The following is a 13,910-nucleotide window of genomic DNA, read 5'->3' on the forward strand; positions in this document are numbered from 1 at the left end:
CTGCCCAGGGCTTCTGTTTAATGGGACAATGTGCAGGGAACACACTGAAAACAGTGTTTGCAGTGTTCCCACTGTTTTATCAAACCCCCAGATCTGACAGAGCCTCCAGAGCCATGTGCAGCTCCCAGATATCGAATTGCTCACTTTGCTCTTGTTTGTGAGAGATGTAAATCAATGTCCTGACTATTTGAGGATGCTGGAAATTGGTTTGCTCTTTGGAAAATGGAAGAGTTTGTCTCAGTGTGCTGGCAGAGTTCTCAGCAAGATTGCTGCTTTTACTCCTCCTAAATGCTGTCCTCACATTTGGCTACAGCTCCATTTCCTCCCTCTTGGGTGTTCATTGTGTGATATTAAGAATAATTTACAAGCTGCTTACAGAGAGGGTGCAGCCTCATGACAGGACCCGTCCTCTGAGAGGCTGGGAAATATCTGCATTGAACTCAGAGGAACAAGATACTTAGGGGTTTAAAAAAAAAATTAAAGTCTAACCCTTTCCTCCTGTAGCATTTCCAGTGTTTTTTCACAGCTCTGGTTCCAAAGAGCTCATTTTCTGTGTCTGTGCCTGAGTTCTGCTGTGGGTTTTGGAGAATAACAAATTACAATAACAGAGTGGGCAGAGACCAGGCCTGCAGCCACGAAGTCCTTGGCAGCTCTGTGAGGTGAAAGGTCTGAGATGGAGCAGAGCTTTGAGCAGGAACAGTTCTGCATCCAGTTGTTAAATTCCAATTGGTGTTTGAAATGTCTTTATTTTATCTTTGCTTTTTTTGATGTTTGGGGTTTTTTTTATTATTAATTACTGCATTCTGGGTGTTTCTAGTTGCTTGTCCTGCAACTTGTTCACATTTAATTGAAAGAAGAGTGTGTGAGAGAGAAACAAGCACTGTTTGATCTTCCTGGTGTTCATTGTCTGAGGATCATGGAATAGTTTGGAGTTGGAAGGGTCTTTTTAAAGGTCATCCAGTCCAACCCTCCTGCCATGGCAGGGACACCTTCCCAGGCTGCTCCAAGTCCTGTCCAGCCTGGCCTTGGACATTGCAGGGATGCAAGGGCAGCCCCAGCTGCTCTGGCAATCCCAGCCCAGCCAGGAATTCCTCATTGCCAAGATCCCATCCCTGGCTGCCCTCTGGCACTGGGAGCCATTCCCTGGGTGCTGTCCCTGCAGGCCTTGGCCCCAGTCCCTCTGCAGCTCTCCTGGAGCCCCTGCAGGCCTGCAATGTGCTGGAAGCTCTCCCTGGAGCCTTCCCTTCTCCAGGGGAACATTCCCAGCTCTCCCAGCCTGGCTCCAGAGCAGGATCCATCCTCTCCTCACTCTGCCCTGCTGCTCTGGGTTCACATGTGAGACCATGTGAGCCATGAGCTTGGTTTGAGCCAGAGGTGCAGAGTTTAGGATCACACTGCAGGAAAAAAGCAGCCTCTTGATTGATTGATTCTGAGGTTGGTGAAAACTGGCACCTATTTATTTGGATGATTTATAAATTGGCACCAGGCTTGGGCCATCGTTTTCTTGATCTTGCTTTACCTTAGCCCTGGTGCTGTCCCTCTGGTCAGAGCTCAGCTTCAGGCAGCCATTCCTCACTCCTGCCACGTTCCTTCCACCCTTCTGCTGCTTCTTTTGACATTTCTTCAGCTTCCTGGAAAGGTTTCAAAATAAAAAAAATCTGGTGAGGAGTTGAAACCATGGGAGTCATCTGTCACCCAGCAGCCTTTTCAGAGCTCAGCCCCAGTCAGATAAAACAGCTTTTGGGTTTTAATTTTGATCCAAGGATCTGGAGTGGTGGATGGCACAGAGTGGCTGTAGATCTTCCAAGATGCTTTTAATTCAGTTTGCCTTGAAGACACTTACTTCACAGAAGTGTTTAAATATATTTATTAAATGTTTCACCCAGTCTTTAACAGAGCCATGCTTTTGTTGTTGCTGGGTGTTATCTGTAAATTAAGAAATGTTGCTTAATGAACCTACTTAAAACAAGCAGAGTCTCTCTTGCTTCCCCATCCCCTGTCTCTTAGCAACAGGATTTCTCCCTGTGCAATCCCTGTTACTTCAGGACCATATCTGCAATATCCTCTCTAATTCTTCTCACTTTACCCTTCCAGAAGCCTTGCTGGAAGATTTGAGGAACTTCATCAACCCCTTGACAGACGTAATAAAGCAGAAAAAGATAAAATCAAACAATCAGTCACTTGGGCAGTGTAAACTTTGCTGAATTCATCAGCAGTCTCTTAAGCTTGATAGTGTTTGTAATGAAAATTCCTCTGCTGTGAAGAAAAGAGCAAGGAAAACCAGCTGGGGAGGAAACTGAGGGGGCTGTAGCTCCTTGAAACACATTCAGGGGATTTGTAGGGTTGTTGTACCTTCTCATTTATGAATATCTATGATTGCACCAGACTTCCTTTATTTTCTAACACAGAATTTACACCATGAATTGTTCCTATGTCACTGTCATATTTTCTGAAAAATCCCTTTGCCAGGATTTCTTCTCCTGGGAAGCTGGGAAGCTTCAGCTTCTCCATGTTTTGCTCCTCTGGAATGTGATTTGGAGAACTGTTTACCCAACATGTGAATTGTTTTTATTTAATGGCCAATCACAGTCCAGCTGTGTCCAGCTCTCTGAGTCTGTCACGAGTTTTTGCTATTCATTCTTTTCTAGCCTTCTGATGTCTCCTTTCTCTTTCTTTAATATAGTTTTAGCATATCATTTTCATAGAATATAATTTCATATAATATAATATAATTCCATATAATTCCATACAATATAATTCCATACAATATAATTCCATACAATATAATTCCATACAATATAATATAATATAATATAATATAATATAATATAATATAATATAATATAATATAATATAAATCAGCCTTCTGAGAACTTGGAGTCAATTCTCATCTCTCACCTCATCCTGGGGACCATCACAATAACACCACAACAATTGATGACAACATTCCTAAATCAATCCAATGTGCAGGCTGTTGTGTTTATGTCCAGGGAAGCCCCCAAGCAAACAGAAACATCACTGCTTCCCCCAAAATTCAAGTGTTTCTGGTTTCCTTGTTCATCCTTGGTTCCTCCATGTGCTGGGGGTTCTGTGGAGCCAGAGGAGCTCCTGTGCTGCTTCTTCAGGGTGCTGATGTTGGGTTCTTGCTAAAATTAAAATGAAAATCTCTTCCAGTGCGAGACTCGAGCCTGCTGGAAATCAAAGAGGACACAGAGCTGGATCCAGAGGAGAACAGTGCTGTCTTCATGGGAATCCTCATCAAGGGGCTGGCCAAGCTGAAGAAGATCCCAGAAACAGTGAAAGCCATCCAGGACCGCTTGGAACAGGAGCTCAAGCAGATTGTGAAGCGCTCCACCACTCAGGTGGCTGACAATGGCTACCAGAGAGGGGAGAACATTTCCCAGGAAAATCAGCCTAGGTAAGGAGATTTCAACTCCCAGCCCTTGATTGCTGCAAAGGAAAAAAAAAAAAGAAAAAGTCTTAATTGCTAATATGGCTTGAAATGAGAAAATTCAGCTCGGTGATTTCGAGTGTAGCAGAGTCCAATTAAGCTGATGCAGGTGCAAAGCTTTGAAATCATGTATGGAACTAATTCCATCACAAATGTATGGCCAAGTCTCTAATTGTTTTACATTAATAGCAAGGTGTGGGAGCCAGCTGGGCGCTGTGTTTGTGCTGCTCCTCAGAATTCACTGGAAGTGGCCTTTGGAACTAAAGGATTCTAGCAGGAATCTCTTCCAACTGAAATATTCATCTCCACATTGTTGTGATCATTGTCCAAAGGGAATTAATGGCAGAAAAGTAAAGTGTGTATCTTCATTATGTGCAATATTTGTAGTGGAAAATCACTCCCAAGGAAAACATCAGCTTGATAAAAACTTCTTTTTTAATTCCTCTCATTAGCACTGCTGGGGAAACAAGTCTGCTTTGAAGACTTTGTAGAGTTACAGTGCTGATAACTCAGCGAAAATTAGATTTTTTTTAGATGGGTCAGAAGACAGAATTTTAGTTTCTGATGCCACAAGTGGAACATATTCTTGATACTTGTTTTATGAACCAGTCTGGAGAGTTGTGTGGCTCCTGGTTGTCTGTTGGAATTGATAAATTGGATCAGGTCATATATCAATGCCATTAACCTGCCCAGAGGGTTGAGTGAGGCACACAAAGGTTTAATGGGTTTTGGCATCTGTTGCAGAGTGTGAGCCTTTAAGATGCTCATGGAAAGTGTCCTGAATTCTTGTGCAGTACAGACATAATTAGAACTGGTTCTAAACCTAAATCACACCTGAAATTTACAGCAAGCAGGTGAATTCATTTATATTGAAAAGAATAAATTACAGGATGGAAAGGTGTCCCCACCCCTTAAATTAGCTTCACTTTTAAATCAAAGCTCAGAGACTTTCCTACTGTCATGGGAAAAATAAATCAGAACAACAAGGCCCTGCTGCTTCAACAGAGCTCTGTAAAACCCCAAATTTGAGCTCAGTGCAGTGCCCAGAACTGCTGAACTGTTCATTAGGCTGTCAGATGATCCCTAAAGTCCCTTCCAACCCAAACCATTCAGTGACCAAGGATGAGGCTGAGGATCTGCTTGGGGAAACTGTGGTGTAATTCCCTTTGAGACCCCATGCAGCAATGATTTAGAGCCCCTCTGGTTGTACAAGACAGAAATGATTTGTAGAACCTGGCCAGAAAAGCTGCAGATCTGATAACAGCCACTGCTGGTCTCATTCTTGTTACTTCTTAAATTTAATTCTCTTTCCCTTCCTTCCTTAATAAGCTTTTCCAGGTAGCTTTGTGCTGCCATCTTTTACATTTGTGTATAAAAATATTGTTAATTGCGCCCAGATTTTTAAACTCCAGATTTTTCTGGTTTGTGATGACTCTTTGAGTGCTCACTCAGATCCTCAGGGAGGGATGGGATCTTGGCAATGAGGAATTCCTGGCTGGGCTGGAATTGCCAGAGCAGCTGGGGCTGCCCCTGCATCCCTGCAATGTCCAAGGCCAGGCTGGACACTGGGGCTTGGAGCAGCCTGGGACAGTGCTCAGGGATGATCCTGAGGGTGTCCCCAATCCCATTCCCTGTTCCTGGGAGCACTGGGGTTGCTGCAGAAGGAGTGGCAGCAGCTCCTGCCCTGCCCTGGGGCTCACAGCTCCTGCTGGGCAGACTCACAGAGCATGTGGTGGCTCCAAAGCTGCTGCAGGAAATGAGATGGAGCCTGTCTGTCAGAGCTACAAGTGCCTAACATATGGATTTGGGAAGTGTTATCTCCACGTTTTGGTGGGGTTATGTGGGGACTCGAGTTGCTCATTAAACGTCAGGGAGCTCCAGCAGGATTTTGCTGCTCTCCACCAGGAAAAAATGTGATGGTGCTGTATTGTATTTGCAGGGTGCTCTGTGGCAGGGAGGAATGATGAATTTGACTCCATGATTTTAGAAGGTTAATTTATTATTTTATTATATGGTATGATATGGTATGATATGATATGATATTATATTAGATTATCTTAGATAATATATGATATATGATATAATATTATACAGAAAGGATACTTACAGAAGGCTAAAAAGATAATAATGAAAACTTGTGACTCTTTCCAGAGTACCAACACAGCTTGTCCCTGATTGGCCAATAAGTCAAAATAATTCACATTAAACCAATGAAACAATCACCTGTGGGTAAACAATCTCCAACCACATTCCAAAGCAGTAAAACACAGGAGAAGCAAATCAGATAATTATTGTTTTCCTTTTTCTCTGAGGCTTCTCAGCTTTCCAGGAGAAAATCCTGGGTGAAGGGATTTTTCCAGAGAATGTGAATGCGACAGTGCTGCCTCATCACAAACTGTTCAGGACTTTGCAAAGGTGCTTTAATTATGATAATTGGGCAGTAGGGAACTATAGGAGCAGGTACAGTGCAGTGCATTTAGATGATGTTATAGCTCTAAGAAATAGGAGTAAAACAATACCAGCTATATAGGAGTACAATAGGAGTAAAATAAAAGTGATGAGGATTGAATATTTTAGCTTTCTGATATTTCCTGTCATTTGAAACCTGCCATATTAATTTAATAACTCAAAAAGAATTCCTTTTATCCTGGTTGTGTGGGTAAGTCAGTTTTTATTGCCCTGGGAGTCATACTTTTTTCTGGGGGGAGAGCAGGTTGTTTCCCTTCCTCTTCCTGCCTGGGCTCTCACAAGGGCTCTAATATTGTGTTAGTCCAGTTTAATTACTGTGGAATTACTAATGGGTTTTGTCTTCCCTGTAGCCCTAAACAGGACACTTTTCAAGTGAGCAATGTTGATATAGGGAAGGGAGTGAGGAGAAAAATCCTCAAGAATTTTCAGATACCAAAGCTGAGCTGAAGTGAGTCCCTGTCACATTCATATTTTCTGAAAAATCCCTTTGCCAGGATTTTTCCGCTGGGAAGCTGAGAAGCCTCAGAGGAAAAGGAAAACAATATTATCTCATTTGCTTCTCCTGTGTTTTGCTGCTTTGGAATGTGTTTGGAGATTGTTTACCCACAGGTGATTGTTTCATTGGTTTCATGTGAATTGTTTTAATTAATGACCAACCATGGTCAGGCTGTGTCAGGACTCTGGAAGGAGTCACGAGTTTTCATTATTATCTTTTAGCCTTCTGTCTGTATCCTTTCTGTATTCTTTAGTATAGCATAGTTTAATATTCTTTATGTATTATAATATCATAAAATAATAAATTAGCCTTCTGAGAACAGGGAGTCAGATTCATCATTCCTTCCTGCCACGGAGGTACCCCAAAAATACAATACCACAGAGAGGTGACCTCAGGATGTCACAAAACAGGACATGAACCCACAGTGCCCTGTCCCCCTGCCCTGCTGTGAGCCTGTGGAACGTTCCAGAAGCTGAGCAGAGTGTTTCTGTCTTGCCAGGTTGCTGCTGGAGCTGCTGGAGCTGCTCTTTGACAAGTTCAACGCGGTGGCCGCCGCGCACGCCGTGGTGCTGGGCCACCTGCAGCAGACTGTGGCCTCCCCCTGCAGCCAGCACGATGGGGACATCAAGCTCTACGACATGGTGGACGTGTGGGTGAAGATCCAGGATGTCCTGCAGGTAAGGCTCGGGTTTCTGTGGTTGAGATGACCCCGAGGTATTAAAAATCTTTTTTCCCAGCCCTGTGACCGAAGAAGAAGTCAAGATTCCTTGGTTCTGCTTTTCAGGGTTGTTTATTTTCTCTTATCTATGACATTCTTTCTCTGACCTGCTGAGATCTGTCCAGCAGGTTGGGTTGTGGCACAGTCCCTGCCCTTGGGGTGGTGTGTCTTGGTTTGGAAAGCCAGGTGTCTGCCAAGGAAGGCAGGAGCCTCTCCTGAAATGGAGAATGTAAACCCTCCCCACCACTCCAAATTCCTTTACATTTTAAATTAGGGGCTCTCAGGAAAAAAATATGGGAGCAGGGAATGACAGTTCTTTAATAGGGAAGAAAATAAAAGGATAAAATAAACAATGCAGTAAACCAAAACAACAGTGACAGAGTCAGAACCCAGCCTGACACCCTGTGGGTCAGGGTGTTGGCAGCAGTCCCATTGGAATTGTGGCTCAGCCCTCCTGCAGTGCCAGGGCTGGTTCTGCTGGAGCAGGGATCCTGTAGAAGGGTGCAGTCTCTTCCTCTGAAGGTCCAGTGGAAGAAGAGGCAGCTGCTGTTCCTCTGGGCAATCCAGTGCAGAAGCCGTGCTGGTGTTCCAGAAGCTCCAGATTATATCCAGGTAGGAATGCTTGGCTCCTCCCTCTGGGCTCACATCTCCCAGTGGGATGCTGTAGTTCTTATCAGCCATGCAGTGACATTCAATAGCTGTTATCAGCAGATGTCTCCCCAGAGGGAGGAGTGATTGTGGAAGAGATAAAGCAAACTGCCTACATGACAAAAGACAGCTGCCATCCAGATGGTAATAGAATACATCTTGCCTTGCAACCTGGAACATGGTGTTGGCTTTTTATACTAAGAACTGCATGTACTTTATTTACAATAATTTCCCAATATCTATCACCTATGTTAGACAGTCTGGCTCTACTCTAAACCAATCCAAAAGTGTCACCATCCCAGCAGAAGATGGAGGACAAGAAGAAGGAGAAGGACAGGACATGCCCAGATTCCTCCATCTTGCCTCTTGAACCCCCATTCTAAAACCCCGAAATTCTACATTTTCACCCTGTGACAAATTACTATCATTCTACTCAAACTCTTGTGGCTTGTAAATCTTACACAAAGTTGGGAATTGTTTCCATGGGCTAAAATCAAAGGCACAGGTGTTTTTGACTCTGTGCAAAAGTCTCTGAGCCCCCTGCCAGGGTCTCAAGTCCTCCAGGGCAGTCAGAGGAATGTCCTGGGTCCTGACAGGTAAGAATCCCTCAGGTGGGCACATTTTCACCTTGCAGCCATAACAAATACAAAATAATACCAAAAAAACCCCCATAAAATACAAAAAAAATACAAAACCCCTTCAGAACCGTGCCAGAGAATACCTGTAGTGCTCAACACTCAGCAGTGCTGGGATTTATCTTTGGGTTTTTTTGGTAAGTGGCCACATTTACAACAGATTGTAAAACTCCAAAGAGCTTAAATATCAGCAAAAAAAAAAAAAAAATCCCGTGGATTCTTCCTTATGGTGTTTGGAAAGGTTGATTCCTTTTTGCCTAGCAAGTGATTTATCAGCAGCTTTCAAAGTGACATTTTTGTTCTGTGTTACCATGTCATGCCTGTCTCATAAAGTGTCACAGCTCTAATGGCTTGTCTTCTGCTGTCATTATGGCTGGCTTTAGGCAGCTCAGACACTTGCTGCCGGCGTGTTTGCAGCAAATTCTTATTTGATTCTTCCTCTTAACTGCAAGAGACCAAAGCTGTGCCTTGCTTAGGCTTCATTCAGGTGCTGTGCCTCTCACCCAGGGATCTGAGGCTCTCTCAAGCAGCAGAGCTCTCATCTGTCACATCTCTGTTCTCTCATTCTTGCTGTGTTGTATGTTTTGTGGTACACTAAACACATGTTTAGGTTTCTTTTTGAATTTATTTATTTGGAGATTACCTCTATACATAGCGCACAGATGTGGAACTTCACCTGCCATGTGATAGAGGAGGTTGTGGCATTCACATTTTCTGGAAAAATCCCTTCGCTTAGGATTTTTCTCTTGGGAAGCTGAGAAGCTTCAGAGAAAAAGGAAGACAATATTATCTGATTTACTTTTCTTGTGTTTTGTTTTTTTGGAATGTGTTTAGAAATTGTTTACTGACAGGTGATTGTTTCATTAGAGTTTTGGTGTGAATGTTTTGATTCAATGGCTAATGAGTATTAAGTTGTGTTGGGGCTCTGGAAGGAGAGTCATGACTTTTCATTATTATTTTTTTAACCTTTTATAAGTATCTTTTCTGTATTCTTTAGTATAGTTTAGTATAGCATTTTTAAATATTATTTTAAATATAATATAGTATCATAAAATAATAAATTAGCCTGCTGAGAATATGGAGTCAGATTCATCATTCCTTCCTGCCACGAGAATCCCAATGAATACAACAGGAGGTCACAGAAGTGAGCCTGGCATTATTTACAGGAGGTGGAAGGATTTATGTTGGTCATTTCAGCTCTGGGCTGGTGATGGAAAATGCTCTCTGCCTCATGTCCTAACTCACTTTTTCAGTTTTGGGCTGCTTTGTAGCTGTTGCTCTGCAGGATTGTTCGACTGTGCAGTGATGCAGTTTTTTTCCTTACCCAAATATCCCAATGACTTTAAATACTTGGACATGATAAGGTATGGGTCTTCAATCCCCTTCACTGACTCCTTACCCACATGTTTGTCTTTCTAGAGGAATTATTATCAAAGGAATCTCCATCACTTTTCCCTGTGCCACAAACTTGCAGCTCCTTTCACAGAATTCACAGAATTTACAGAATTTCACAGAATTCCCAGAATCCCTGGGTTGGGAGAGACCTTCAAGGCCATGGAGTCCAGCCCAGCCCCTGGCCCCCAGTGCCACATCCAGGCTGTCAAACACACCCAGGGATGGGGACTGCACCACCTCCCTGGGCAGCCATTGCAGAACTTTATCCCCCTTGCTGGAAAAGCTTTTTCCTGCTCTCCAACCTGAATTTCCCTTGGTGCAGTTTGAGATACTGTTCTTACAAAAATTTGCTTGGAAATGTCCAGCCAGAGGTTCAGGAGGGCTTTTCTGAACAACAAAAATCACAGAACTGAAGTGGGAATAAATAAGGGAAGAATAAAAGAGAAGAATTAAATTTAAGGATATGTGGAATAGGTTTGGGATGGGGAATCTGCAGCCATCTTCCTGTGATCCATGAGGCCCAGAAAAACTTTGAGGTTGGAGTTCTGCAGATTTTGTTCCAGAAAGACAAAACCTTGGAGTAAGAACACTCCTGAGTCAGTTCCTTCAGCGCAGCAGAACATCAAGGCTGGATATTCCTGTCCTCTGTGGGAGTTTGGGATGGGTTCAGCCCTGGTGTGTGGTGAAATTTGGAGTGATTTCTATTGGCTGTTCCTGAGCAGCATTGCTAGAACTCAAACCTGTGGAGGTGTGAGCACTCAAAGTGCTTTTTGTGCTGGGCAGACAATGTCTGACCAAGATCCATTGGAAAAGTGTTCCAAGAAAAACAAAACCAACCCCCTTGGAAAGGTTTCATTGTTCCTGGGTGCCAGGGGGAGTTAGAAAAGCTTCCAGAAGAGCTTTTACAATGCATAAAAGCAGCACTTTAAGATCCATAATCTCTTGCTGGTTTAAGGTAAGAGATGAGCATTGACTGGCATGAAAGGGAGGAAATGCTGCATTTCTTTGTTCAAAATCTTGTTGGTGTTTGTACCTTAGTTCCACTGGAGTGGCTTAAAATATTTTTACCTCAGAGTGTAAGAAAACCTTTGATCCCAAAGCCTAAATTATCTCTAACCTGCTTTTCTGTGTAAGGATAATTTTTGGAGAGGAGATCTTACATTTGCAGCAGAGGGAGCAGAAAACTCAGTTTTAAAAGTGTTTAAAGCTGATGGGGGAGGCTGAAAACTGGGAGGAGGTTGCTCAGGGAAGTGATGCAATTCCTTCAAATCCCAATGAATGGAATTTAGTCAGAACAACCTCATACAAGTGCAGTTCCCAGGGAAAATGTTCTGTACGTGTGCATTGTGCATCTCTGCATGTGAACTTCAGGAAAATTCAGGTTACAGCAGGGTTATCTCTCCATGTCTTCACCAAATAACAGGAGCTCGTGGTGGGCTGCAAATTGGGGGTTGTGGGGGGGAGTAGTTGATGCAATTCCTCAAATACCAATGAATGCAATTCCTTCAAATCCCAGTGAATGGCATTCCTTCAAATGCAAGTGATGCAATTCCTCAAATACCAATGAATGCAATTCCTTCAAATCCCAATGAATGGCATTCCTTCAAATGCAAGGGATGCAATTCCTTCAAATCCCAATGAATGGAATTCAGTCAGCACAGCAGAACAACCTCATACAAGTGCAGTTCCCAGGGAAAATGTTCTGTATGTGTGCATTGTGCATCTCTGCATGTGAAATTCAGGAAAATTCAGGTTACAGCAGGGTTATCTCTCCATGTCTTCACCAAGTAACAGGAGCTTGTGGTGGGCTGCAAATTGGGGTTTGTGGAATAGGAGTTGTTGATGCAATCCCTCAAATCCCAATGAATGGGATTCCTTCAAATGCAAGTGATGCAATTCCTTCAAATCCCAATGAATGGGATTCCTTTAAATGCAAGTGATGCAATTCCTTCAAATCCCAATGAATGCAATTTCTTCAAATGCAAGTGATGCAATTCCTTCAAATCCCAATGAATGGGATTCCTTCAAATCCCAATGAATGGAATTCAGTCAGCACAGCAGAACAACCTCATACAAGTTGCAGTTCCCAGGGAAAATGTTCTGTACCTGTGCACTGTGCATCTCTGCATGTGAAATTCAGGAAAATTCAGGGTTATCTTACAGTTACAGCAGGGTTATCTCTCCATGTCTTCACCAAGTAACAGGAGCTTGTGGTGGGCTGCAAATTGGGGTTTGTGGAGTAGGAGTTGTTGATGCAATCCCTCAAATCCCAATGAATGCAATTCCTTCAAATGCAAGTGATGCAATTCCTTCAAATCCCAATGAATGCAATTCCTTCAAATGCAAGTGATGCAATTACTTCGAATCCCAATGATGCAATTCCTTCAAATCCCAATGAATGGAATTTCTTCAAATGCAAGTGATGCAATTCCTTCAAATCCCAATGAATAGGATTCCTTTAAATGCAAGGGATGCAATTCCTTCAAATCCCAATGAATGGAATTCAGTCAGCACAGCAGAACAATCTCATACAAGTGCAGTTCCCAGGGAAAATGTTCTGTACCTGTGCATTGTGCATCTCTGCATGTGAAATTGAGGAAAATTCAGATTACAGCAGGGTTATCTCTCCATGTCTTCACCAAATAACAGGAGCTCATGCTGGGCTGCAAATCGGGGTTTGTGGGGGAGATGTTGTTTTCTGCAGCTCGATTTTGGAACTGGATTTCTGGATTTCTCCCTAATAACTGTACCAGGCACTCTGGTGTAGTGTGAGAGGTTTCTCAGCATTGAGCAGTGCTGAGGTACAGAACATGCAGATATGAAATATTTTTGACTTTCTTTGAGAATGGAGGAGTAACACAGAAGACAGAGTGACCTTTTCCAGTTGGTAGGGGAGTGCCAGAAAACAAACAAACAAAAGCAGTTTGTCAAAATATTAGAGCAGCCTTGTTCAGGAAAACACCATTTGAAGTTATTCCCTTGTCTCACAGCCAGCATAGCCCTTGGTCATGTTGTTCCATCAATGGGAGAACGGGGAAATTTGTTAAATTTTAGCTTAAAGTTTGGCATTTTGTGTGGAGCTAATTGAGCTCTGTCGCTGACATATTTTATGAAAAATCCTTTTGCCAGGATTTTTTCTCCTGAGAAGCTGAGAAGCCTCAGCTTCTCCATGTTTTGCTACTTTGGAATGTGATTTGGAGAATTGTTTACCCAGCATGTGAAATTATTTTTCCTTAATGACCAATCACAGGTCCACCTGTGTCAAGGCTGTGAGCAGTCACAAGATTTTTTTTTTCCATTCCTTTCTTTTCTAGCTTTCTGATGAAATCCTTTCTTCTATTCTTTAGTATAGTTTTAATATATCATTTTCATATAATATAATATAATATAATATAATATAATATAATATAATATAATATAATATAATATAATATAATATAATATAATATATAATATATCAGCCTTCTGAAACATGGAGTCAAGATTCTCATCTCTTCCCTCATCCTGGGCACCCCCAAACACCACCACAGGGCTCTTCAGTGCAGGAGGGGGTGGAACATCCTCCTGAAAATCCTCATGAATGTAGGATCAGGCTGGAGAGAGCTGAGAGCCACGTGCTGGTGTCAGTGCTTGGGTCAGGATGAAGAGTGAGGGAATTCTGAGGGTTCCTTGGACAATTCAGTGTCTGTGCTGGATCATAGAGGAATCTTGGAGTCCTTCTGCTCTGGAACCAGGCTGGGAGAGCTGGGAATGTTCCCCTGGAGAAGGGAAGGCTCCAGGGAGAGCTTCCAGCACATTGCAGGCCTGCAGGGGCTCCAGGAGAGCTGCAGAGGGACTGGGGCCAAGGCCTGCAGGGACAGCACCCAGGGAATGGCTCCCAGTGCCAGAGGGCAGCCAGGGATGGGATCTTGGCAATGAGGAATTCCTGGCTGGGCTGGGATTGCCAGAGCAGCTGGGGCTGCCCCTGCATCCCTGCAATGTCCAAGGAAGGATTGGAGCAGCCTGGGATAGGGGAGGTGTCCCTGGAATGAGCTTGGAGGTCCCTTCCCACCCAAACTGCTCTGGGATTCTGGGATTTGGGACACTCAGAATCCATCC

At 43.3% G+C, this 13,910-nt stretch overlaps 1 protein-coding gene across 1 annotated transcript in view; it reads left to right on the top strand.

The window, feature by feature from the left end:
• The window catches only part of EXOC4 (exocyst complex component 4), a 365,227-nt gene that overhangs the window by 54,188 nt on the left and 297,129 nt on the right, over window positions 1–13,910 (top strand). The window contains exons 6-7 of the mRNA XM_054632077.2: window positions 3,175–3,418; window positions 6,916–7,093. Of these exons, the coding sequence (XP_054488052.1) occupies window positions 3,175–3,418; window positions 6,916–7,093 (422 nt within the window). The remainder of the gene's footprint in view (window positions 1–3,174; window positions 3,419–6,915; window positions 7,094–13,910) is intronic.

This window comes from Agelaius phoeniceus, chromosome 5, assembly GCF_051311805.1.
Source record: "Agelaius phoeniceus isolate bAgePho1 chromosome 5, bAgePho1.hap1, whole genome shotgun sequence".
In the NCBI taxonomy this organism is placed as follows: Eukaryota; Metazoa; Chordata; class Aves; order Passeriformes; family Icteridae; genus Agelaius; species Agelaius phoeniceus.